This window comes from Scyliorhinus canicula, chromosome 13 (genome assembly GCF_902713615.1).
Source record: "Scyliorhinus canicula chromosome 13, sScyCan1.1, whole genome shotgun sequence".
Lineage (NCBI taxonomy): Eukaryota > Metazoa > Chordata > Chondrichthyes > Carcharhiniformes > Scyliorhinidae > Scyliorhinus > Scyliorhinus canicula.
The window spans coordinates 146592176-146619406 of NC_052158.1; the positions used below are offsets into that span (position 1 = coordinate 146592176).

Genomic DNA, 27231 nt, shown 5'->3' on the forward strand with positions numbered 1-27231 from the left:
ACTGCACCCTAACCTCCCCATCACCAGTACCAGAGGCCTCGACACAATTCGGTCCTGGGATCCAGCAGACCTCCGACTGCTGTCTCACCTGGGCGTTCCTGCCTCCGCCTGATGTACATCAGCAGAGGGGGGAAGACCCAGGATGGACCGTCGATTGGACGACCTGCGGGAGAATGGACATGTGGTCAGTGGGGTGGATGGGTCAGTCAGTAAGGCGATAACAACTCCCAAATGACAGGTCCTTGGGTTGAATCCGGTGGCTCCTCACCTATGCGGCTTCTGACAACCTCTTGTGTGGGTGACCGCTCTGTCCCCGGCCACACCAGTCACCTCCAGGGCACATTCCACAAAGGTGGTGAGGATTCTTAAATTCGGCACCCCACTGCCAGTCTGGACTCTCTCCTGACGGTTGTCCAAGAGCTTCTTCTGTGGAGACGCAGAGAGGGCATCATTAGCCACACACGTGATTCAAAGTGGTAGTGGGGGGGAGAATTTGGGTGGGGGTGTGTGAAGGAAGGGTTGGAGAGTGGTTAAAGGGCGATGGGGGGGTGAATGGAGGATTGTGGGCCAGATGGTGAGTGGGGGGGGGTGAAGATGCTTGCGAAGGGATGGAAACGTCTCGAGGGATGGGGATGAGGGATGGGGCGTTGGTGTCTACTCACCCGTGCTGCCCGGTGTAGTTCATTGACCTTTTTACGGCACTGGAGGCCAGTCCTGATCACGCTCCCTGCGCTCACAGCCACCACCACCTCGTCCCAGGCAACACTGGTTTCTCTGTGGCCCACCGTCCGGAACCCTTGGGGGAAACAGGCCGTCCCCCCTAGCCTCCACCATATCCAGGAGCCTGGCCAGGTCCCGATTGCCAAAATCTTTGAGCCAGTCTTCTCAGTGCCATGGTTGCGAGCTGACTGGGGCTGGCTGAGCAAGAGCTGTTTAAATGCTATGCTGCTCGGCCTTGTTAGTGGGGGGGGGGGGGGGGGGGGGGGGGGGGAAAGGGGGGCTGGCGAGCACGGTCCCGGCGAATCAGCTGGCGAGCCTCCATTGTCGGCAAGAAGCCCGTGAAGCCTCCTTAAGTGGGCCAAATAACATTGAATAGCATTGCCGGCTCGCTGGGCCCAGCGCCGGGGAGCTCGCGGCAGTCCTACCACACTTGGAAATCTATCTGGAGAATCGTGCCCCAAGAGTACTTCTTGAGTCGTAAACGCCTTGAGTTGCCCCGGATTTGTGAAAGGCGTATGCCAGTCCTGTTTGTGCTTCAGCTCAAATTTGGGCAGTTCTGCATCCCTTGTGCCTCTACCCACCGCCGCTGTGACAGAGTGGGCTACTTGTAATTCTGCCGAGGTTTACTCAGGCTGCCAGAATGCCATTGCTTTCGGAATTACAGTACTTGGATGTAGATTTGACATCTTGCTGAGAAAGGGGTTTTGTGATTTGTCGGGCAGATACCGCGGACGCCCTTTTGTGTTTGCCCTCCCAAGTGTTGGAAGTTGAAATGCACCCAACCCAACCGGGCAGCGTTTCAAGAATGTCTTTGTCAAAGCCTTGGGTTCCGTTTTCAGTTCTACACTGTGTGTCGAAGGCATCTGGTGCAGACTAGTAATTTGAAACACCTGCTAGAAGGCGTTTGGTTTTAAAAAAAAAATAAAAATAAATGTTGGCCTGTTTTTTCTTTTTTTGCTCCGTCATTTTCTATTTCCGTGCTGTGACCACTTGTTGTGGTGTCAGTGCTGTTTTCCACAATTGTTGTTTTACTTTTTGGGGGTTTGCCTGCATGAACACGAGTGCCGAGTTGTTGTCATGGGTCCAATGGTCGAAACAGATGGCGACTTTGTATTTTGTAGGGCTGGATCTGAGAGTCACAGGCAGGTGCTGAAAATGGCAGGATTGATTTGTTGGGGCTGTTTAGCACAGGGCTAAATCGCTGGCTTTGAAAGCAGACCAAGCAGGCCAGCAGCACGGTTCAATTCCCGTAACAGCCTCCCCGAACAGGCACCAGACTGTGGCGACTAGGGGCTTTTCACAGTAACTTCATTTGAAGCCTCCTCGTGACAATAAGCGATTTTCATTTCATTTCATTTCATTTCATTTTTCATGTGAGACTCCAGTGCATCAAAAACTGCTGCAGCAAACGTCGCAGCATTTGATTTCTTTTGTTACCATCTCGTGAGACCCGTTGCAGACAGTGAATTTAAAGGCTGAGGTTTTTGATGAAGGTTCTTTGATCAAAAGAAATCACTGCCTTTCACTTTGTCCCCGCTCCCGTTTTCCACCTTCCTTCAAAGGGCCGTCAATCACCCCGGCTCTACTCGTGATGCTGTATCCAGGAATTGGAAGAAAGGAAGAAATTACATTTATATAGTGCCTTATGCATCCCCAATATGTGCCAACACGCTTCACCACGAATGAAGAACTTGGGAACATGGGGCTAAATATTGGTCAGGCCCACTTGGGGGAACATCCCAGCTTTTTGTTTTTACAATCAATGTCATGGAACCTTTGATATCCGCTGGAGTGGGCAGATAGGGCTTGTTTTAATGTCTCAACGAGCAGTCGGCATCTTCGACAATGTAGCACTCCCTCAATGCTGCTCTGATGTGGCAGTTTGGGAGCGCAGGCCGGTCAAAGGGGGGGGGGGGGAAGGGGCACTATTTTGCGGGCCGGGTCCGCGAGCGGCTTCCGCCATGTAGCACGGTGCGGCTGCTGCATGGTCGCCGCTGTGCGCATGCACGGCCACGGACCCGGCAATTCTCTGGGCTATATCGGCAGCAGGAACCAGCTGCGCTACTCTGCCGGCATCCTAGCCCCCAGAAAAACGAGGAATCGGTGGCCGGTTTACACCATTTTTTTTCTGGCGTAAAACGCCAGCGTGGGGACATAGCCCCAGAATGGGAGAATCCAGCCCATGGTGGATGGGAAGGTAAGGTTAAAAATAACAGGGATTGAAAGGGCTGAGATGGATCTTCGCTGCTGAGGTGGTCGTTCTTGTAGCTGGCGATTTTGAAATCATTGGTTAGTTTGAATATTTTGGAATTTGCCTTCAATTAGACTTCACGGGCTGCATGAATTCCTCTGGAGAGTTACTTGCACCTGTACAGGCCTCCAACAGATTGACTCAGTCTCACTGAGATAGTACTATAATTCTGTACCTGAGAGTTTAAAGGAGAGGTTTTCCATCCACTTTGCCTCTGGAACACTTGTCTGCTCTTTGTGCAGGGTTTACGGCTGTGGTATAGAGAGAGAGAGAGAGAGAGAGAGAGAGAAAAGGGCCTGGACGTCAGAAACCTTTTTGGATTCTCAGGTTGCATGGTGGCACAGTGGTTAGCACTGCTGCCTCACAGCACTGGGGACCTGGGTTCAATCCCCACCGTGAGTCACCGTGGAAGGGAAGGGGGGGGAGGGGGAGAAGGGATTCAGTTCAAAACCAAAAGTCTGTAGTTTTAAAAACAACCAGCAGGCCAGGCATTGAAAGGGAAACCGGAATCAGACGATAATTTGAAATAGGGCCTTACACTAACAAAACAGGTAAACAAATTCAAACTTTTAGAGGTTCATGAGCAGATCAATCATTGATGGTAGATGATGATACAATTTGTATTCCAGGAAGGGATGAACATATTTCTTTGTGGAGAGTTAATTTAAGAAGTGAATTTGCAAACCGAATTGTTGCCATGGGAATTATTCCTCAATTACCCATTGGAAGAATAGATTTCATCCCAGGTAATGATTTGGCGTGTGGAGACAGCAGTGTGATGACAACTGTATTGCAACAGACAGTTGATCATGGTGATCTTAACAATTTTTTGATAACTACTGTGGAGAGAAATGAGACACTTATTGCGGATTTCAAGCTGTTGCAGGAAACCTGATCAACACAGAAAATCAACTTTCACTGCCTGCAAGAGGAGTTTGACTGAGGGTTTGAACTATCTGAAAGATAATCTTGAAAAAGAAAACGTCAGTGAAAGCTGGGTGAACTTCAGGCATCAGAAGTATTTATGAACTATGGTGGAAAAATGTCTTGAACAAAGAAAGGAGGTTCTGGTAAATAGGAATAATTGGCTGAATGCTGAATTAAAAAGCAAAACAAACGAACTGTTCGAACTTAGTCGCTTGAAGAACAATGAGATTTGTGAACTTCAAAGCAAAATGGATGGTCTGGAGTGACACAATTTGAAAGTTGTTCCTGCGAATAAAAAACCATTGTGGAATACTGATACAGATGAGCAAAGAACTGATGCAAGCAGTATCACTGATGGGTCAAAGCCAGTAATGGACAATAAAAAAGCAACTGAAGTACTTGCAAAATTGGAAGTTATGAATCATCAGCTAGCAGGAGTGAAATTGCAAAGTAATCTTTCTGGGTCAATGACCAGAGACACTGATTTAAAAATGCTTGTCGGTGATACTACTGAAGATGTAGTAGGTGGGAGACAGGAAAGTGAACAGTTTGCCAAAAAAGCATTCAAACTACTAGGAACTTTACAGTTCAGAACTTGTGCAAAAGTGTTGAAGAATCAGAACGAACTATGAAACTTCTGGGAGAGGACATAATTGACGTGGCTCAAACTGAATTGAAAAAGAACGTGTTTGAAATGGGACTGGGAGAAACAAGATCACAAAAAGTTCAAAGAACAGACAAGGCGAGAATATGATACGATTTTGGGTGAAGCATCTTAACAACATTCTTGAAACAGCTAAAAGATTTACGCAAGAGAATAAATGAAATGTTAATGCACAAAAATTACATTTTGGGCGTTAAATCGAAAGGCAAATTTACCATCTGTGAATTTAAAAAGTGGCTCGAGAGTGGAACTATGCCTACAAGTGACGAAAAGAACAATTGCACTGGAGATTTGAATGAAACATTATTTTCTGAGTTTAAAAACTGGAAACTGAAAGAAAACGAATCACAAGTCTTGAGTATGATAATGTTACCATGTATGGATTCAAATGATGCTGTTGAGGTTGTTGTCTCTGTTTTGGTTAAATCACCAATTATATAATATGACGTGTAATTGTGAACAAAGAAAACTGTATGTTGTAATAGGTTATCTGGTTAGATATTTGTGTTAGGTTTGTGCAAAGTGAATGTTGGACCCCTGTAAAGACACTTTGATGTTTATGAAGATATCTTTCAAAGGGGGAGGTGTCAGAAAAGCAAAGGTTGTTTTATGGGATTTATATTTGTATTGGTAAACATCAGAAAAAAGGTATATTTTAAGTGTGTTTAATTTAATATTTCTGTGCTTGGAAGAACCTATGGTTAGATTCATGTTGGACAAACGCTGTTTGTATGTGTAGGGGTTGGTTGAGCTCCATCTGTGTTTCTATTGTGCTTAGAGAGAGTTACAGTGAGGTATAAATAAAGACGGCAGCAGAGGTATGTGGTGTTGCTTAGCAACTGGGGGCCTTGTAAGACAAAAATGCTTTTAAGTGTTAGTTTTAGCTGAATTTGTGGGACGTTGCAGACAGGATCTCAGGGTGTGAACATCTCTCAACTCTGCCAGAAGAAAGACTGGACAGGACGGGAGCTGCAAAGAGACAGGCTTCCCAAAGTACAAGTAACAGTCCAGATAACCAGGGAATGGAGCAGAAAGAATGTCTGAGATGACTGGAGATTAAAGATCAGAGACTAATTTATTGTTCAGAAGAATTCAAGGAAGAATAAGTGGTTAGCACAGCTCCCTCACAACGCCAGGTACCTGGGTTCATTTCCGGCCTTGGGTGACTGTGTGGAGTTTGAACGTTCTCCCCGTGTCTGCGTGGGTTTCCTCCAGGTGCTCCAGTTTCCTCCCACAGTCCAAAGAAGTGCAGGTTAGGTGATTGACCATGCCAAATTGCCCCTTAGTGTCCAGGGATGTGACTGTTAGGTTAAAGGGTTTTAGGAATACGGTGGGGAAGTGGGTTTGGGTGGAGTGCTCTTTCTGAGGGTCGGTGCTTATTGCATGGGCTGAATGGCCTCCTTCTGCACTGTAGGTATTCTATGAATAAAGAGACAATCACAGTGACTAGATTTAAAGTGGGACAGCAGACTTCAGAAATAGATGAAACATTTGATGTACTTTTATTACAATCTGGGAATCGACAGTTGAAACAATTGTGCACAGCTGTCAAGACAAGGAAATGCGGAAAGAGGAAGGTGGAAAATCCTGGACTTGATTCACTTTTTAAAAGTGGAGCAGGAGCTTTATTTAAAAGTATCATTTCTTTTACTTGGGGGGGCGGTGGATAGAGAGTTTGGAATGCAAACTCCTAGGGGAATATTATTAAGAGACAAGATTTTAAAGCTTGCTTTAAGAAGTGGAGTTTGGAAACTCCCATCTGGGGGGTTTCTAAGGAGATTTCCACAGACACTAACTTGAGTTCAGAGCAGAGTGTGTGTATTTGACCAGAGTTATCTGTGGGCTTAAATGGGACTTTGTATTAATGGGACCATGGTAGATTAAGATGTATTTTGTAATCTATGTTACTCCTAAAACCTTTGTATAGTTGTTAAACTAAGGGGCGAGTGAAGTTGTACTGTATCGTAATCCAATTTTTTCATGTTTAATAAATGTTCTGTTTCTTGTTGTTAAAATGAATTAGCGGTCCGTGACTTTGTTCCTCTGCATTTTATTTTTAAAATGTTGAGAGGTTGGGAAGTGTTGAATGTCCCAAGGGACCTGGGTGACGTCGTTCGTTAGTTGCTAAAAGCTAACGTGAAAGTGCAGCAAGCAATTCGGAGGTTGGTCTTCATAGCAAGGGGATTTGAGTACCGGAGTAAAGATGCCTTGCTGCAATTGTATAGAGCCTTGGTGAAGCTTTACCTGGAGTATTGTGTACAGTTTTGGTCTCCTTATCTAAGGAAGGATATACTTTCCAGAGAGGGAGTGTAAGAGACGCTCACCAGGTTAATCCCTGGGATGTGTGGGATTGACTTTTGAGAAGAGATTGAGAAAACTAGGCCTGTATTTTCTAGAGTTTTGAAGAATGAGAGGTGATCTCATTGAAACTTATAAAATTCTTCCAGGCTGTGACAGGTTAGATGTAGGTAGGATGTTTCCCCTGGCTGGTGAACCGAGAACCGGGGGACACAGTCTCAGAATAAGGGGATGGAGATGAGGAAGAATACCTTCATTCAGTTGGTGGTGAAGCATTCTCTATCCCCAGGGGGCTGTGGAAGCTCAATCATTTGATTGAGTGTGTTCAAGACAGAAATAGATAGTTTTCTGGATACGAATGACATCAAAGCATTGAGGTCAATGATCAACCATGATCTAATTGATTGGCAGACCAGGTTCAATGGTCTGATTGTCCTACTACTCCTATGTTCCTCTGTCTTCTCCCTTGCCCTGTTGCTGGCCAGGCATCGATTCTTGCCGAGGTAACATTCCATTGGCGCTAATCATTTCCAGTACTTGCCCAAATGGCCATTTTTATGTATGCATTGGAATGGTGTCCCAGTGAAGACAAATGTAATCCAGTGTTCCCGTGATGGTCATGCTATGAATGTTCCATCAGATATCCCTGAAGAATAATTGGTGGAGGGATCTTTGGTACCTTGACCCAAGCATCTCGAGAGCAACTGACTCCAACTAAGAACAGCACAAAAGTCACCACGGACTGAATATGGAACCAGTGTGATATCCTAATTTGCAGCAAGTCCTGTTCACCTATTACCTCTGTGCTCGCTGCTGCGCTGGCCCCTGAACCAGTTATGCTATGATTTTAAAATTCTCACCCTTGTTCTCTAATAACCTCCACGGCCTCACCCCTCCCCATCTTTGTAACATCCTCCAGCCCCACGACCCTCCGAGATATTTGCGGTGCATCAATTCTAGCCTCTCGCGCATCCCCGTTTTAATCACTCTGTCATCTGTGATCGAGCATTCAGTTACTCAGGCCCTAAACTTTGGAACTGGATAAAGTTCCTCTCAGCCCCATCCCTCCACAAACACTCCACCTCTCTGCCCCCACTTTCCTACTTTTTATTTTGCTTTTTAAACCTATCCCTTTATTCTAACTCATGTTCATCTGTCGTAATATCTTGTCAAATGGCTCAGGGTCAATTTTTTAGTGGACAATGCTCCTGTGAAGCGCTTTGATATGTTTTGCTACACTAATGGTGCTAGATCAATACAGGTTATTGGTATGATTCAGGTCCACAAGGAGCACCTTGCGACCAAGTTACTAACCAATGCAGTGGTTGCCTTTTGAAAACAATTATAAATGTGTGTACCTTTTCATATCTTTATAATTGAATGTGTGCTGTAAACGTTCAGCCCATCGGGCCTGTGTTGGTTCTCTGCAAGAGCAACTTTATCCAGTTCCACTCCCCAGTCCCTTCTTCATAATGATCGTAACCTTTATTAGTGTCACCAGTCGGCTTACATTAACACTGCAACTAAGTTACTGTGAAAATCCCCTAGTCGCCACACTCCAGCTCCTGCTCGGGTACACGGAGGGAGAATTCAAAATGTCCAATTCACCTAACAAGTGTGTCTTTCGGGACTTGTGGGAGGAAACCGGAACACCTGGAGGAAACCCACGCAAACACAGGGAGAATGTGCAGACTCCACACAGACAGTGATCCAAGCCGGGAATCGAACTTGGGACTCTGGAGCTGTGAAGCAGCAGTGCTAACCTCTGTGCTACCATGCCTTCTCTGTGTAACCATACATTTTATTTTCCGCAATAGGTATTTACCCGCTCCCTGTTTATTTGAACCAATTTGCAGCAATGTTGCTTCAATATACATTGTCTTTAACAGTGTGTAAAAGTATCATAGAATTATAGAATCATAGAATTTGCAGTGCAGAAGGAGGCCATTCGGCCCATTGAGTCTGTACCGGCCCTTGGAAAGAGCACCCCACTTAAGATCACGCCTCCATCCCATCCCCACTACTCAGTAACCCCACCGAACCCTTTTGGACACTAAGGGCAATTTATCATGGCCAGTCCACCTAACATGCACGTCTTTGGACTGTGGGAGGAAACTGGAGCACCCGGAGGAAAAACACACACACACACACACACACACACACACACACACACACACACAACGAGAACGTGCAGACCCCGCACAGACAGTGACCCAAGCCGCGAATCGAACCTGGGATCCTGGAGCTGTGAAGCAACTGCGCTTGCTACTGTGCTGCCTGTAGCAACAATTACCATCAGGATCTGGTCTTATAAGCCATGAAAAAAGATGCCATTTACTGAACTTTTAAAAGGCCAGAGGGCAGGCGGATGATGCCCAGGCTACGCTTTTTAGTCTGAGGGAAAAATAAAAATGGAGAATTAGAAACCATTTCTTTGAGTTCTTGTGCTCTCACTGTGTGCTCTTTTGCTGAGCAATAAGGAGGGGCTTTGCTGGTGGTCCAGCTACCTTGCGGGGAGGAGGTGTGATACTTTTCGAAGAATTTGTGCTTCCTAGAGAAGGCAGTGCTGCATCACCCACTTTACAGGACCGTCACTGAAATCTGGCTGTCGCTGTTGGCAATGAGGAATGCAAAGCTGATTAAAAATATAAGGTATAAGATAGCTCTGTTTTGATATGTCCGGGATACATAGCAATATTTTAACGGCATAGTTTACAACAAACAGAACCATAGAATGTATGCAGTGCAGAAGGCAGCCATTCAGCCCGTTGAGTCTGCACCGACCCTTGGAAAGAGCACCTTACTCGGGCCCACTCCCCCACCTTATCCCTGCACATCTTTGGACACAAAAGTGGAAATTTAGCATGCCCAGTCCACCTAACCTGCACATCTTTGGAATGTTGGGGCGGGACGTTCTCATGGAATAGCAACATTTTTGGTGGCAGGTGTTTTACTGTCTAATTCTTCAGAGATGCTCGGCGGGATCGACCCGGAAATTCCACCCGAAAAGCTACGCGGCGCAACATGACCGGTAGATGCTGGGAAATCCCACTTCCGGGATCTACCCGGCTCGCCACGCCTCATGAGATCTCGCGAGACATCGCAATGTGAATCCTGTCCGCTGTGGGCGGGATCACTTCCTGGCAAATCTGCATATAGTCAGCTAGTCTCACTCTAATATGCGTTCCCGAGATCTACCCAAGGTGTTGGGATCTATCTCGCTCGTCTTGGAGATGTCGGGCGAGCGCTGTTCAGTACTGGTCACCACAAACGGGGACCAGATGGATCGGCATTTGTGGGGGTCGCTCAGGGGACTGGAGGCCCCCAGGGCAAGGCCTCTGGGCAGGCTGGTACCCGGCACTGTCAACCTGGCGTGTTGGCAGTGTCACTTGGATGGTGGCCCGGCACTGCCAAGATACCCAGTTGGCACTGCCAAAGTGTCAGCTGGCATTTTGTGCATGGCAGGGATCGGGTGGGTTGGGGGGGGGGGGGGGGGGGGGGGGGGGGGGTACCTTGCGTGGGTGAGGGAGGGGATGGGTGGATGCAGGGGTCCCTGTTAGTGAGTTGCGGCTGGAGGGCTGGGGGTTCGGTGATCATATCGGCGGGGGGGGGGGGGGGGGGGGGGGGTTAGAGGTCAGGACGTCATTTAAAAATGCCGTAGCGATCTCTCACTGCACTGAGGAGTTCCGGCAAGTTGGGTTCCTCGGTGCAGAAAACGGTGCTCAGTGTGGCCTTGTTGAGGAGTTGCCGCTCAGGCTCTTGATCTACCCAGATGGGCGTTAAATACGCGGGTGTTTCTCGGCGCTCTTGAGCGCCAAATATTTCATAACAAATTATAGAAAATGCTTAATCATATGTTAATAGAAGTATAATCAACTTCAAATGGTAAAAACAAAAGAAGTCTTTACATTTTGATTGGATGCAGAGAATATGCACGGTTCTCACGGTTAACCTTGTGAGCAATCAGCAAGCACCTCACTTCACTCTCCCTCGCTTTACGTGCGAATCACTTCAGACATACCGGTGGGGAAAAAAACTGCGCGGATGGAAATCCGTGGAATGTGGGAACTGTGCGCGTGGGCAACAGTCAATGAAATGTCTCGTGGGTCGCATGTGCTCTCTTGGCTGCAGGTTGCCCATCGCTGTTTTAAGGTGAGGCTGCGTCTGCATTGTCAGGTCGAGCTTGTCACTGCTTTGAAGGAGACCAGGGGAAGCTCTCTCTGGCTTCTTCGCCAATTTCTATCCCTCACCAACATTCTTAATGGAAGTCCGATCGCCTGGTCAATATTTTATTGCAATTTGTGAGACCTTCCTGTGTGAGAATTGGCTGCCACCTTCCTAACATTATAACAGTGACTACACTTTCAAAGTAGTTTGTTAATTGTGGCGTGTTCTCAGAAGCCGTGAGGTTGTGGTAGATGTTCCAGACATGCATATATACTTTGTTTCTCTGTACAGAGCAATGGAGACAATGCATTTTCAGCTGCTTTTTGCTTTGAACAGAAAGCCCCTTCATTGAAGTTGCTGCAGTCCACACTCAAATATCAGGTGTTCTTGTGTTTTCGGGACACAAGACTAATCATTTTGACCTATTTAATTGGGATAGCTGCCAGCATCGGAGAGCATTCAGTCCCCAAGATAGTTTTTAGACTACTTGCGTAGATTTAAATATTTTTTGTTTTTTTTACATCTCCGCTATTTTCGTGAACCGCTTGTGAAACTGTCATTTGGGATTGTGTGAGCACCATTTTCAACACCTCTATCTTGGGAAAACTGTCACACAGCACAAGTGAGGGCAATGGTGGTTTTCAGGGGAATAAATCACGTGCCTGCTGAATTTGCCGGTTGTAAAGTACGACCTGTTTCTTCACAGAATTACAGAATGGTTACAGCACAGAAGGAGGCCGTTCGGCCCATCATGTCAGCCCAGTCTTTCCGAAGGAGCAATGTACCTAGTGCCACCCCCCCCCCTCCATCTTCTCCCCTTTTACCAATAGTAATCCAATTCTCTCTTGAATGTCTCTGTTAAATGTCTGTCTTGTTTTTAAAGCCGTTTAATCTATGGATAGATGTTGAGAATTCTTGTGTGGCCAGAGGCACTTGGACTGGGGAGTTAATATGTGCCGCGGTCCTGAGATCATGCCCTCTGCTTCAGAATAGAGCAGCATGAATAGTAATATGACAGCAAGTCGCTGTTGGATACTGTTCAGTAGGTCTCAGTGAAGTCTTCATTATCTTAAGTAGGTTAACTGCATGCATTAATTAACTACAGAAATGATGTTCAGACATACAGTAGAGGGTCCAAGCTTAGGAGCTGTCTTCATGCTTGCCTGTGCACCCAACTCTGTCCGGACTGGATTGAACCCTCGGTGCGGGTCATGTGCTCTCTTACATTAATGTGTGTACAGTACTGTACTCAGTCCCACATTAATCCTCTATGTGCCAGAATCTTGCATTACAACAACTATGCTGGAGTTGCAAGCACAGAGTTCATTGGCCCTTGGTGTGAGGTGGATGAGTTCTATCATCTGGTATAGTTCCATTCTATGGCAGTCTATGCTGAACACAAAAATACATTTCCATGTTACTTTGGGTATAGAAGCATTGAAGAGGACCAGTCAGCCCATCCTGCTTCTGCTGTAAAGTACGCTGACACCCCAGGCTTGATAGGGTAGGTGTCAAGAGATTGTTTGATTGGGAAGTCCAGAACATTGAGGGGGGGTGGGGTGAAGTCTCAGGATCAGGGTACAATCATTTAGGACTGAGGCGAGGAGAAATATCTTCGCTCAGAGGATTGTGAATCTGTGTCATTCTCTATCCTGGTGGTTGTGGGCGCTTCATATGGTTGAGGCTGAGATGGACAGATTTGAGGTCACTTGGAACTCTGGGATAGTAAGGAGGAAGACAAATTGATCGTGCGGAGCAGGATGGATGAGCGTACAGTCCGCTCCTGCTCCTATTTCTTGTATTCTTAGCATGTGGTCTCACACGCAATGCGACCTTGAGGTACGGAACCTGCTGACTCCATTAAAAGCGGGACTGCAGTGTACATAATGTTATAAATAGATGCAGAACATTAATATGATATAAAAACAGAGAATGCTGGAAATACTCAGCTGGTCAAGCAGCTTCCAAGTTTCAGAGTGAAACCTAGTTGATGGTTCAGGTGGGTCACCTTTCACCCAAATAGACAAGGTTGTGTGAAAAGGTCACTGACCTGAAACATGGGGACCGATTTTCTAACCGCGTTGCCCCCAGCTCCGATCCCATTGCACAGGGTGCACCGAGGGAGAGGTGTGGGGGGGGGTCTCAGAGGTCATTGGAGCCCCCTGATTCGTCGGGGACAGGGCAGTGAAGTGCCCTGGCACTGACCCAGGCATCCCCTAGGCATTCTGGCACTGCCAATCCTGGCACTCTCACAAGGTGCCATGCACGGTGTTTGGGTGCCAAGTTGGCAATGCCAGAGTGCTCGTGTGCTAGGTTGGGGGGTGCCCAGGTACCAGGGGTGCTAGGCTCCAAAAAATGACTAAGTGTGGGTGAATATCGATCTGGATCTCACCAAAAAAAGCTGACACAAATCACCCCGCCAAACTCGTCCAAATTGACACAGTCATTTTTTGGGTGAATCGCGCCCATTAACTCAGTTTCTCGCTGCACAGATGCTGTCAGACCTGCGGCGGTCTTTCCAGGACTTTCTGTTTGGTTTTCCGATTTTCAGTATCTGCAGTGTGTGGCTTTTGCTGCAGAACATTAAAATATCCAGAGCAGCAACAGGGGCAGAATAACCCCGTAGTGTGCAATCTTTTGAACTTTAGAGTATCTGCTCCCGATAAACCAGATTTGAGCAGGAAAAGGCAAAACAAAGTTCTCCAGATGTTTGAAATTTAGAATTTACAAAATAATAGAATTGCTGGGAATGCGCAAGTAAGCAGGCCCCCGGCATTTAGAAAGTTTTCATGGTATTAAGAGGAACAGGGAGAGAGAGAAACTATTTCTGTTGAGGAGTTTAGGACCAGGAGGCATCGTGTGAAAATGGGAGGTCTTTCAAGTGTGGGCGGTCAGGTACGTCATTAAACACAAAGGGTGGGTGGACTTTGCAATTCTCTTGCACAAAACTACAATTGATGGAAGATCAATTGTCAATTTTAATTCTGAGATTTTTAATATTCATAGCGTATATGGGGCAAGTGGAGTTGGGTGGCAGGTCAGGCAGGATAGCATTGAGTGGAGGATGGCTACTCCCTGTTCCTTTGTTCCTCAGTTATGGAGGAGTTATGTGGAGTTATGGAAAACAGGTTAATATTTTTCTGTCAGGTGACAACTTTACAGATGGCAAGCTTATGTGGGAGAGGGGGACAGTAAAAAGGAAAATTGGTTGGTGGAGGGAGTGGGGGGGGGAATAAATGACCACATACACGAGCACAAAAAGAAAATGATCAATCATTAAATACTTGGATAGAAATCAGGGCATGATTGATTGACAGTAGTGCAAGTGCTTGACCCAAAGAGGCATGGTAAGAGAAATTAGATGTGTGAGAGTTTGTGCCAAGTTTCCAACCTTGAAGAGGCTTCTATGTTAGACAATAACCAATCGGTGATTCTGTCCCATTGATGTCCGCTGATGCGGGCCACATTCAGGATCAGTCTCTCTGGTGTCCCAGCAACAGGACTGTCCAGGAACATGGCAGTGTCCAATATAACTGTGCATATGAATTTGAATCTTTATTACACTGCGTTCCAGAACTTAAACTAATTTCAATTTTATTGCATTTATTTATTTTTCGATTAAACTGGAAAGTTGGAGCCTTACCGACAATGGGCAAAAGGGCTTCAGTTCCTCATAAGAACAAATAGGAGCAGGAGCAGAGAATACTGCTCCTCGAGGCTGTTTTGCCGTTCACTACAATCATCTGCTCAACTCCATTTTCCCACCCTCTTCCCATTCCCCGAAAGACCAAATGTCAAACAATTCATCCTTAACTATCTTCAAAGGTGGAACATCCACAACCCCCGAGACATTGAATTCCAAAGATACATAACCCTTCGAGTGAAGTAATTTCTCCTCACCTCAGTCCTAAATGATTAGCCCCTAGCCCCCTAAGACTGGGCCCCCATGTTTTAGATTCCCTCAGTCAGCGGAAGTCCTAGGTGCCATCGGTTTTTAATAAGAATAATAATTGCTTATTGTCACAAGTAGGCTTCAGTGAAGTTACTGTGAAAAGCCCCTAGTTGCCACATTCCGGCGCCTGTTCGGCGAGGCCGGTACGGGAATTGAACCAGCGCTACTAGCATTGTTCTGCATTACAAGCCAGCTGTTTAGCCCACTCTGCTAAACCAGCCCCATTGGCATTCATGATGCCTGATTGATGATCCCTTTTGATGCCTGAAGAAGAGAATTTCTGTTTGATTGAATTTTGAGACTTACCCATTCAATGGACCCACAGAATCACAGGATGGACGGAGGCCAATTGGCCTGTTGTGTCTTCGATAGCTCTCCGAAGGAGCAATTTACCGGGTGCCACTCCCCCTAGCCCTGCACAATCTTCCGTCCCAGATAATAGGCAGGCAAGTTGGAAGGATTTGCAGGTTGACACTCAATCTGTTTGGCTGCGTTGTGAATGCATCTTCTGCAGCTATTAAGTACCTTTGCGGGTCTCGAACCCGGAGTTTCTGGCTCGGTAGTTGGGACTTTAACCAGCTGCGCCACATGACCTCCCTTCATGGGTCCATCCATTTTTGCATGGAAAGCAAAATGTTTGTGCAGGTTATGTTGGTGGGAATGGGAAGTGGAATGGTGCTGAAGAGAAGAGGGCCAGAATTCCCCAACCATCAGGATTCTCTGTTCCCGCTGGTGGCGTGGGGTTGCTTCACTGGGAGATCCCGCTGACGAGCCGCGGGGAAGGAAGAATCCAGCAGCCGGCGAACGGCACGCCGCTGAGAAACACACGGCTGGGGAACCAGAGAATGCCGCCCGAGATGTCATTGAATGAGTTGCCATGAGTACGGGGAAAGCACTCAATGATTCTGAGTTGCGCAGTATTACCGTGCTCGTTTCAGGAATTTGGTCGTGAGATGTTGTTTGATTTCACATGATACTATGAGTCAAGCTTAACCCCTGTTTTTGTTCTTCCCGCAGACAATAACCTTATGTTGCCCTAGTGCCTTGGTGTGGAGTTATTCCATGAATGATAGCAAAAGCAGTAATCCTGGCTCACCTCTAGACCTGCTCCAAGTGGCCCCGTCCTGTTTACCTATGCCAGGGGGTAATTCCGCCTTCAATCAACAGGTATACTTGCTTGGGGCACTGTACTGTGCACAAAATGGCTATCTTAATTATTTCCCTCAATAAATCTAGTGTTTCTCATGTCATGTGAGAGTACCTTTAAGAAATGGGTGTTTAAGAAATGTACCTTTAAGAAATGGAGCTGCTCACGTTACTGGAGTGATGTCAGAGTGTGGGTGGAGCTGAGCTCTACTTCTGCTTTTTAGTTTTAGTTTGAGAAAAGCTTGGGTGTGTCTGTGTTTTTCAGTGAGTTGCATCTGGAGTTAAAACAAAGGGCTGTGATGTTGATCTCTGCCATCCAAAGACTATCTATGGATCATTTGGTGAATTCAGAAGAATTATAAATGTTTTCAGTAGTGACTGTAAACTCTGATGTGCTTATGTTTAAAGGTTTGTTAAGTCTTTTGGGTGGAAAAGGACAGCATACAGATTACTTAGTGCTGTATTCTTTGGGGGGTGTATTTGATTTACTGGTTCCGCTAAGATGTTCACTCTTTGTTTTAGAAAGGTTAACTTGAGTTCATAGAATAAACATTGTTTTGCTTTAAAAAATACTTTTCCATTTCTGCTGTACCACACCTGTAGAGTGGGCCGTGTGCTCCCCATACCCAATCTATTAAAAGTTGTGGGTCAGGTGAACTCCATGATACACTTTGGGATTCTCTAAATCCTGACCCATAACACTCAACATAAAATAGTTGCATAAAAAAATGAATACAGTGTGGAATTTTGCTTCAGATTATGTGTTTGCCACTCTATCACTGTGCCTGACTACACTTGGCCTTTGCCTTGTTTCCCCCATGTGCAATGTCATGGGAAATTAACAATTATTAGAGTTCTGGAGTTTGAATTCCAAGAATGATGTGAATACTGGCACAAATCTATTACGTGTTAAATGTTTACCTTAGCTTTACCTCTTCCCAGGGACCTGAGAGAGAATGTAAGGAATGTAACGTTTCAGATTCTAGTTGGACACAAGACAAGTTCTAGCGATTGCCTGCAGCGGTAGCTCTGATGGTGACCGATGTGTTGGCACTAATGGGGAGGTGGCCGTGGGTTTTATGAGGGGTTGGGGAAAGTGGGTAATGGCGCGGTGGTTCCTTGGGGGGGGGGGGGGGGGGGGGGCTTGAGATGAACTGGAAGGGCAGCATCCGGGGGCAGTGTGAGATGGGATTGTGGTGTATAGGAGCCCTGGTAAAGGGGGTAACAGTGTTTGGAAAGCGGTATCAAGCCTTGGCAAAGCTGAGGGGTGGAAGCACTGAGAAGGTTTTGGGGTGGCTGCTAGAGCAAGAAAGATGGTGATTTCTTGGGACTGGGGGCGATGAGTGTGTGCTTGATCTGAACAGTATAGAATTTACAGTGCAGAAGGAGGCCATTCGGCCCATCGAGTCTGCACCGGCTCCTGGAAAGAGCACCCTACCCAAGGTCAACACCTCCACCCTATTCCCATAACCCAGTAACCCCACCCAACACTGAGGGCAATTTAGCATGGCCAATCCACCTAACCTGCACATCTTTGGACTGTGGGAGGAAACCGGAGCACCCGGAGGAAACCCACGCACACACGGGGAGGATGTGCAGACAGTGACCCAAGCCGGAATCGAACCTGGGACCCTGGAGCTGTGAAGCGATTGTGCTATCCACAATGCTACCGTGCTGCCCACTGTGAGTTCATTCTGTGTGAGTTCATTTCTCAGGTTAGTGTGAGGGAAGCCAATTGGGCAATCCTTGACCCTCTTTCTGCCCATCCCATTCACTTGTACGTTCAAAATTTCATTAGCGCACACCCCTTGATTTTGTCGATTCATTAAAATGGTTTAAAAATGTTCACGAATTTCTGAGCTGGTTCTGCACTTGTCAGCATAATGGATGTGCTGGAGAACAGCAAGCAACAATTGGTCAGCCCAGTTATCACTGGGGAAGGCAGCTGAGAGAGCAGTCTATAGGTGGGCCTGTCTGCATTGGACCAGAGATTGGTTCATAGATGGTTGGTATTAATAGTGTTTACCATGACGCACATTCATAGAATCATAGAATTTACAGTGCAGAAGGAGGCTATTTGGCCCATCGTGTCTGCACTGGTCCTTGGAAAGAGCACCCCACCTAAACACGGTAGCACGGTAGCATGGTGGTTAGCATAAATGCTTCACAGCTCCAGGGTCCCAGGTTCGATTCCCGGCTGGATCACTGTCTGTGCGGAGTCTGCACGTCCTCCCCGTGTGTGCGTGGGTTTGCTCAGGGTGCTCCGGTTTCCTCCCACAGTCCAAAGATGTGCGGGTTAGATGGATTGGCCATGCTAAATTGCCCGTAGTGTCCTAAAAAGTAAGGTTAAGGTGGGGTTGTTGGGTTACGGGTATAGGGTGGATACGTGGGTTTGAGTAGGGTGATCATTGCTCGGCACAACATCGAGGGCCGAAGGGCCTGTTCTGTGCTGTACTGTTCTATGTTCAATGTTCTAAACCCACACCTCCACCCTATCCCCATAACCCAGTAACCCCCATCTAGTTTTGCTGCCTCAAACTCCAGGGTCCCGAGTTCAATTCCCCCCCTGGGTGACTGTGTGCAGTTTGCACATTCTCCTCGTGTGTGCGTGGGGTTTCCTCCAGGTGCTCCGGTTTCCTCCCACAGTCCAAAGATGTGCAGGTAAAGTGGGTCGGTCATGCTAAATTGCCCCTTAGTGCCCAAAAGGTTAGGTGGAGTTACTGGGTTACGGGATAGGGTGGAGGTGTGGGCCTAAGCCGGGTGCTTTTTCCAAGGGCCGGTGCCGACTCGATGTGCCGTATGGCCTCCTTCTACACTGTAAATTCTGTGATTCTATGAAACAATTGGATGCCATCCATCTTGGGAACTTTCTCCGCTCCCCACGCTGGGTGGGAGAATCGCGGGAGGGCCGGGTGAATCACGACACGCCGGCCTGGCACCCCCCGCGATTCTCTCCCCCCCCCCCCCCCCCCCCAAAGTGGCGTGTCGTGTTTTGCGTGACGCCGCTCGGAGAATCGCCGCTCGCCGTTTTTCACGGCGACTGGCGATTCTCCGGCCCGGATATGCCGAATGGCCTGACGAACCCGACTGGTTCACGCCGGCGTCAACCACACCTGGTTGCTGCCGACGTGAACATCGCACGACAGATAAGTGTGGGGCCTGTGGGGGGCGGAGAGAGGATCAAGCACCGCGGGCGTGCTCATGAGGTGACTGGAGATTGTCGGGCCGGCGTCTCTAAGAGACGCACTCTTTTCGTTCCACCGCCCCGCAAGATCAAGCCGCCATGTCTTGCGGGGCAGCGGAGGGGAAGACGGCAACCGCGCATGCGCGGGTTGGAGCCGGCCAACCTGCGCATGCGCGGCTGATGTCACTTAGGCGCCGCCGGTTGTGTCATTCTCGGCGCGCCGCTTTGATGCAAGCGTCAAGGCCCGGCGCGCGAGATTCGCGCACCGCCGCTCTTAGCCCCCTGGGTGGGGGGGAGAATAGGGGGCGAGGAGCGGCCTCCGACGCCGGAGTGAAACACTCCGGGTTTCACTCTGGCGTCGGCTGTTTCTCTCCGTTTCGGAGAATCGCGCCCCTAACCTTTGAATGCAAGTTAAATGGCTGCATAAAAAGGTAGTGTTATGATCCCAACTGCTGGTAATACTGGACAGGTCAGATCCCAGAGTGAAACATGGCTTGATAGATTCTAGCTTTCTTTTAAAGAAATCATGGAAGAAATTTATTGAACAAATCACAGGAGTCTGTTGATGAATTTTCAATACAAAGAAAAAAATGTGAACTATATTACACCAAACAAAAAGATTGGAACAATCTCAATGCAAACAGAAGAAAGCAATTCAAGTTCTCACTGGATAAAAGCTTTGACAAAGAGTCATCAGACTCGAAACATTCGCTCTTTTCTCTCCCTACAGATGCTGCCAGACCTGCTGAGATTTTCCCGCGTTTTCTCTTTTGTTTCAAATTCTCACTATTCCTTTACTTCAGCAATATCTTTACAGACTCACAAACCAGTGAATAGATACCACAGACTTGGCACAAATGGCTCTCGCTTATGAGTGGCACAGTTGCACACTGTTTTCTTCCAGTGAATTCCTGAGCATTCACTTGACACTTCTCATCCGCTCGTATATCTCCTCAACGCACTTAAATACCCACTCTAAACTCATTGTTTCTTCAACAGCAGAGCAAAGAAATGAATTCCCTCAGGCCAATCTTCCAGTAGCACCTCAGCTAGTCTGATCACTTTACTGAGTCCCAAAATTGATTATTTGGTTAACTACTGTTACACTAGCCCTGCAGTTTTCTTCTCGGGAGCTTTAAATCCATATCTTCTCTCTCTGACACACAGAATCATAGAATTTACAGTGCAGAAGGAGGCCATTCGGCCCATCGAGTCTGCACCGGCTCTTTGAAAGAGCACCCTACCCAAGCCTACACCTCCACCCTATCCCCATAACCCAGTAACCCCACCCAACACTAAGGGCAATTTTGGACACGAAGGGCAATTTAGCGTGGCCAATCCACCTAACCTGCACATCTTTGGACTGTGGGAGGAAACCGGAGCACCCGGAGGAAACCCACGCGCACACGGGGAGAACCTGCACCCTCCGCACAGACAGTGACCCAAGCCGGGAATCGAACCTGGGACCTTGGAGCTGTGAAGCAATTGTGCTAACCACCATGCTACCGTGCTACCCAACTCCTGCCTTTTTTTTGTGTCTGTGTCACTGGATCACTGTCGCTAGGCAATAGTAAAGCTTTTCTACTTTGCGTTTTCCTTCCAGAGTCACTGAATTTTCAACCTCTTTTAATCCATCTCTTTAACTTCAGGGGTTGTAAGACCTCATTAAAAAGATATATATGTAAAAATACCTGAAACCTTTAGGTGCAAGTCTATCGAGGCACCAAGGTTCATAAACAAAACGCACATGAAACTGAAACCATTTATACCGTGCTTAAGACGTATAATTTAACTTAAAATTGTACATTGTTCATAACAATAGGAGCGACATGACTAGGTATAACAATACTGGGTGCAACATGAAAGTGTTGCAGGAAGTACAATTGTCAGATTGCAGGATGTCCATCTTGGAAAGACTTTTAATATATAGCGTGCATAGTCAGAAAGAGAGAAAGAGATGCACGTAGTGAGAGGCAGAGAGAAAGGGAGACTCAGAGAGAGATGAGTGCACAGAAGCACCTTATTTCAGCAGGCATCACAGAATTAATTTGTTTTCATGCTTTAGGTCCGAGCCAAAATTTATGAAGTGGAGCAGCAGATCAAGCAGCGGGGCCGTGCAGTGGAAGTACGGTGGTCCTTTGACAAATGTCAGGAATCTACTGCAGGTAAGCTGCTTTACTCTGTGGGAAAGAACAGCAACCTGGAGAACTGAAGAGGTTGTGTCCATTTCTTCCCCCATTCCCTTCTCTTGGATCCCAGATGAGCTAGAAACGAATGGGGTTCCCCTCTGTAGGTGCTTTGATCACCCAAATTAGCTTGATTTCCGTATGACATAGGAGCAGCCAGAAATGTGCTGGCTGGCTCTTTTGAAAGACCTGTCCAATTCTCCCCCCCCCCCCCCCCCTTTATTCACGCGATGTGGCCATCACTGGTAAAGCCGGCATTAATCAACTCGCACTGTACAACTGAGGGACTTGCGAGACCATTTCAGAGGGCAGGTAAGAGTCAACCACGTTGACTTGTGTCTGGAATCTGTAGGCCAGACGAGGTAATGTTGGAAGATTTCCTTCCCGACAGGGTGTTAGTGAGCAATTTGAATTTTTACGATAATCTGGTAGTTTCATGGTCACTGATATTGATCATTATGTTTTTTCCAGATTTATCTAAGTAACTAATTTACATTCCCCACCTACTGTGGTGTTAGTTGAACTCCTGCCTTAAGGTCGTGGGCCAGGCCTCTAGATTATTAGTCCAGTAACAGAATCTGTACTTCTGTGCCCCTCAAGTTAATCCCACTTCTCTACCACATGCTCATAGCCCTACTATTCTTTCCACTACAAATTTCCTGAATTCTGGGTAACAGTATTTGAAAGGACCCTTCTTACCTTGTAGTGTAAATTGGATCACTGTACCAGTGATTGTTTTGAATCTTCAGTTGCCCTGGTTGTGCTCCATTTGAACCGTTAACCTCTGAACAGATTTTGGGGGTCTTGAACAGCTGTCAACCACGCCAAAGGCGAGCCCCCTAGGTCTGCCAAGACCATCAGCCGAGAAAATACGGAGCGAGCCATGCTCAATGGTCTTTGCTGCCGCCTAATGCACGAGAGCTACCTCTTGGGAGCCTGCTGCCAATCGGAGCGATTTGGAGCAAGCTAGTTTGGCATTGAGAATGAACTACCTGTAAATTAGTGAACGAAAAGGTGTATGTTTTTCTCAAAGACTAGGTGTCTGTGAAATGCGCTGTGACTCACCCCTTCCCCCACCCCCACAGAAGGGATGAGAGAGAGCGTAACGAATGGCCCCAGAAATTCTCAGATGAGGATTTTACGGCAATTTCCTGGCAAGTGCCAACATCCCCTAGGCTAATGCCCTGGACAAGAACCATCTGAAAATGAGCTTGAAATTGTAAACTGCTTTTGGATCCAAGAGAGAGGAGAGAGTGTGTGAGAGCTGACTGTTGGTGGTTTAACTTGAGGATCACCACACCTCGGGCGAGGGGCAAGGTTGAGACTGGTTTAGCTCACTTGGATAGATAGCTGGTTTATGATGCAGGGAGAGGCCAGCAGAGCGGGTTCAACTGTATTACATCAATAGCTACCCAGAAAAAGCTAGAACAGGAAACACTTAAGGCACGATTCTCCGCTCCCCACGCTGGGTGGGAGAATCGCGGGAGGGCCGGGTGACTCACGACACGCCCCCCTGGCACCCTCCGCGTTTCTCCCACCCCCTGCTCGGAAGAATCGCCGCTCGCCGTTTTTCACGGCGACTGGCGATTCTCCGGCCCGGATGGGCCGAGCGGCCTGCCGTTCCCGACCGGTTCACGATGGCGGCAACCACACCTGGCCGCTACCGTCGTGAACATGGCCGCCAAATGCTCGTTTGAAACTTGTGGGGGGCTGAGAGGGGAGTGAGCACCACGGCCGTGCTCGGGAGGGGACTGGCCTGCGATCGGTGCCCACCGATCGTCGGGCCGGCGTCTCAAAGCGACGCACTCTTTCCCCTCCGCCGCCCGCAAGATCAAGCCACCACGTCTTGCGGGGCAGCGGAGGGGAAGACGGCAACCACGCATGCGCGGGTTGGAGCCGTCGTGACGTCAGCCGCTCCTAGCCCCCCGGGTGGGGGAGAATAAGGTGCGAGGAGCGGCCTCCGAGTTCACAACGGCCTTCCCGATTTATCGCGGGAGCCGAGAATTCCACCCTTAACCTTTTGGGTAATTATTATACAGATCCACACTGACCACCCCCCCCCCCCCCCCCCCCCCCCCCTATAGGGGAGTCCCCCCACACCACTAAACCCCAGGGAACTTACTCTACTCCCCAACGACCTCCACCCACGGGAATCCGCTCACCTCCCAGGAAACTCCACCTTTATCCTCCCACGGAATTTCCCCTTCCCCTCCCATACCCAATCCTCCATAGGATTCCCTCAAATTCCCTCGATCCCTTGGAATTTCAACCCCCCCCCAAGGTCAGACCCGACTCTCTCATCTCTTTCCCCCCCCCCCCCCCCCCCCCAAATGAGGCCCAACACGATTCCTCCCCCACGCCCATGAATAATAGTTTAAATACCTTTAAAGTTGCCTGACCCTTTAACTTACCTGGCTTATGGCAGCCAGTTCTGCAAGAAAGGGAGTGTGGTCTCCTTTCATCCGCTTTTGAAGGGCTTGATTGAAGGCCTCGGGAGCGCGCTGCACTGCACAGATCGTGCCCGACCTGCGTTCGGAAGGTCGAGTGGGATCAAAGCAGTTCAGGTAAGAAAGGAATGGCAATGGGACTCTGATTGTCAATCTGCGGAAGTTGAGGCTATCTTTGGTTACATGTTTATCAGAGTGTGATGAGGAGCTGTGTTGAGTTTCAGCTAACAAAACACTATTTAATCTGATTGGGTAAATGCTAAATTTTGCAACTCTGGAAACATGAGGTCCTCCTCCAGCAGTAGCTGCTGAACTCTTTAGACGAAGCATGATCATTTGTCTGCTTTGCCTAAACGTTTAATTGCCGATCAGTTTAAAATATATCCAGGAAGCAAAAGTCCACTGGGCATGACTTGAGTCAATATTAGATTCACAGTCTGACTCCATCTTTAAAATCTTTTTCTCTGCTTTACAATGGACTCCAGGGGTGGCATGGTGGCTGTAGCGCTAACAATTATACTCAAAGCCGAGAGACCAGTACAATAGAGGCTTTATTGTTGTACGATGTTGTCCCTCCATCTGCAACAGTAGACTAAGGGTCTGAGCAGCTCTCATACATTTATACATAAGCTCCCTGTGGGCGGAGCTAGCCGGCAGGGGCTTACCGGAGGAACCTGTATTACAGGTACAGGCATACATCCCCCTACTGCAGTACACATAACTACAGTGGTTATCTCACCACATTCACCCCCTGTAAAAATGAGTCCGGCGGGGGTGACATGTAACTCTAATACAAAGGATGCTATTTACAAGAGGGTCCAACAAGGAAAATCAAGAGTCCATCCGGTTAGCAGGTTACAGGTTGAGCCGACTCGGTGGTCGAACGTTCCGCTGTGATCGGCGTAGCTGTGGTGGTGATGTCGGCACAGGCGGTGATGGCAACGATGGTGCAGGTGTTGGCGGTGTTGGTGCTGGCTGCTGGCGGGATGACTCCGAGAGCAAGCCGAAATCTTCCGTGTCCTCCAGGGTGGGCAGGGGGATGAGGGATGGACCTGATGGGGACGAATAGGGGGGCGCTGGGGTTGGCGCGGGAAGGGGTGTGGGCATGGGATCGGCACCTGAGGGAGCCAGGTCCCGGAGCGAGACTGTGTCCTGGCGGCCGTCGGGGAACTCCACGTAGGCATACTGAGGATTGGCGTGGAGAAGGCGTACTTTGTCCACCAGGGGTTCTGCCTGTGGTGCCGTACATGCCGACGGAGAAGGACTGGGCCCGGAGTCGTGAGCCAAGTCGGGAGCGACACTCCGGATATGGACTTCCTAGGGAAGGCAAAAACACGTTCATGGGGTGTACTGTTAGTTGCGGTGCACAGTAGCGACCGAATGGAATGGAGCGCGTCAGGGAGGACCTGCTGCCAGCGAGCGGCTGGGAGGTTCCTGGACCGTAGGGCCAGCTGGACGGCCCTCCATACCGTCCCGTTCTCCCTCTCTACCTGCCCGTTTCCCCGGGGGTTGTAGCTGGTCGTCCTGCTGGAGGCGATACCCCTGCTGAGCAGGAATTGACGCAGCTCATCACTCATGAATGAGGATCCCCTGTCGCTGTGGATATAGTCGGGGAAACCGAACAGGGCGAAAATGGAATCCAGGGCCTTGATGACGGTGGCAGACGTTATATCTGGGCATGGGATGGCAAAGGGGAACCTAGAAAATTCATCGACCACACTAAGGATGTAGGTGTTGCGGTCGGTGGAGGGAAGGGGCCCTTTGAAGTCCACGTTGAGGCGTTCAAAGGGGCGGGATGCTTTCACCAGGCGCGCGCGATCTGGCCGGTAGAAGTGCGGCTTGCACTCCGCACGGATCTGGCAGTCTCTGGTGACTGTCCGTACTTCCTCGACGGAGTAGGGCAGATTGCGGGCTTTGATCAGATGGTACAAGCGAGTGACCCCCGGATGGCAAAGGCTGTCGTGCAAGGCACGGAGCTGGTTCACTTGTGCACTGGCACATGTACCTCGGGAGAGGGCGTCTGGGGGCTCGTTGAGCTTGCCGGGGCGATACAAGATCTCGTAGTTAAAGGTGGAGAGCTCGATTCTCCACCGCAAGATTTTGTCATTCTTGATCTTGCCCCGCTGCGTGTTGTTGAACATGAAGGTTACCGACCGTTGGTCAGTGAGGAGAGTGAATCTCCTGCCGGCCAGGTAATGCCTCCAGTGCCGCACCGCTTCAACGATTGCCTGGGCTTCCTTTTCGACAGAGAAATGCCGAATTTCGGAGGCGTGGAGGGTGCGGGAAAAGAATGCCACGGGTCTGCCGGCCTGATTCAGCGTGGCGGCAAGGGCGACATCTGAAGCGTCGCTCTCTACTTGGAAAGGCAGAGTCTCGTCTACGGCGTGCATCCCCGCCCTGGCTATGTCAGATCGAATGCGGGCGAAGGCCTGTTGTGCCTCGGCCGAGAGGGGAAAATGTGTGGACTGGATAAGTGGCCGGGCCTTGTCTGCGTATTGCGGGACCCACTGGGCGTAATAAGAGAAAAACCCAAGGCAGCGTTTGAGGGCCTTGGGGCAGTGGGGAATTGGGAGCTCCATGAGGGGGCGCATGCGGTCGGGATCGGGCCCCAGTAGTCCGTTTTGGACTACGTAGCCAAGGATGGCTAAGCGGTCTGTGCGGAACACGCATTTCTCCTTGTTGTACGTGAGATTAAGGAGAGATGCGGTGTGGAGGAATTTATAAAGGTTGGCATCATGGTCCTGCTGGTCATGGCCGCAGATGGTGACATTGTTGAGGTACGGGAAGGTGGCCTGCAGTCCGTACCGGTCAACCATTCGGTCCATTTCTCGCTGAAAGACCGAGACCCCATTCGTGACGCCGAAGGGAACCCTCAGAAATTGGTACAGACGACCGTCTGCCTCGAACGCAGTGTAGGGACGGTCCGATTTACGGATGAGGAGCTGGTGGTAGGCGGATTTCAGGTCAATAGTAGAGAAGACCCGGTACTGTGCAATCTGATTGACCATATCAGAAATGCGGGGGAGGGGGTACGCGTCGAGCTGCGTGTACCGGTTGATGGTCTGGCTGTAGTCCACGACCATCCTGTGCTTCTTCCCGGTCTTAACCACTACCACCTGGGCTCTCCAAGGGCTGTTGCTGGCCTCGGTGATACCCTCCCGAAGCAGCCGCTGGACTTCGGACCTGATGAAGGCCTTGTCCTGGGTGCTGTACCGTCTGCTCCTGCTGGCGACGGGCTTGCAATCCACAGTCAGATTGGCAAAGAGGGAGGGAGGCTCGACCTTGAGGG

At 48.7% G+C, this 27231-nt stretch overlaps 1 protein-coding gene across 3 annotated transcripts in view; it reads left to right on the forward strand.

The window, feature by feature from the left end:
* LOC119975763 (mediator of RNA polymerase II transcription subunit 12-like protein) overlaps window positions 1-27231 on the forward strand; it is a 640706-nt gene that overhangs the window by 107774 nt on the left and 505701 nt on the right. For all 3 annotated transcript variants that reach the window (XM_038815591.1, XM_038815593.1, XM_038815592.1), the window contains exons 9-10: window positions 15997-16146; window positions 21375-21474. In XM_038815591.1, the coding sequence (XP_038671519.1) occupies window positions 15997-16146; window positions 21375-21474 (250 nt within the window). The remainder of the gene's footprint in view (window positions 1-15996; window positions 16147-21374; window positions 21475-27231) is intronic.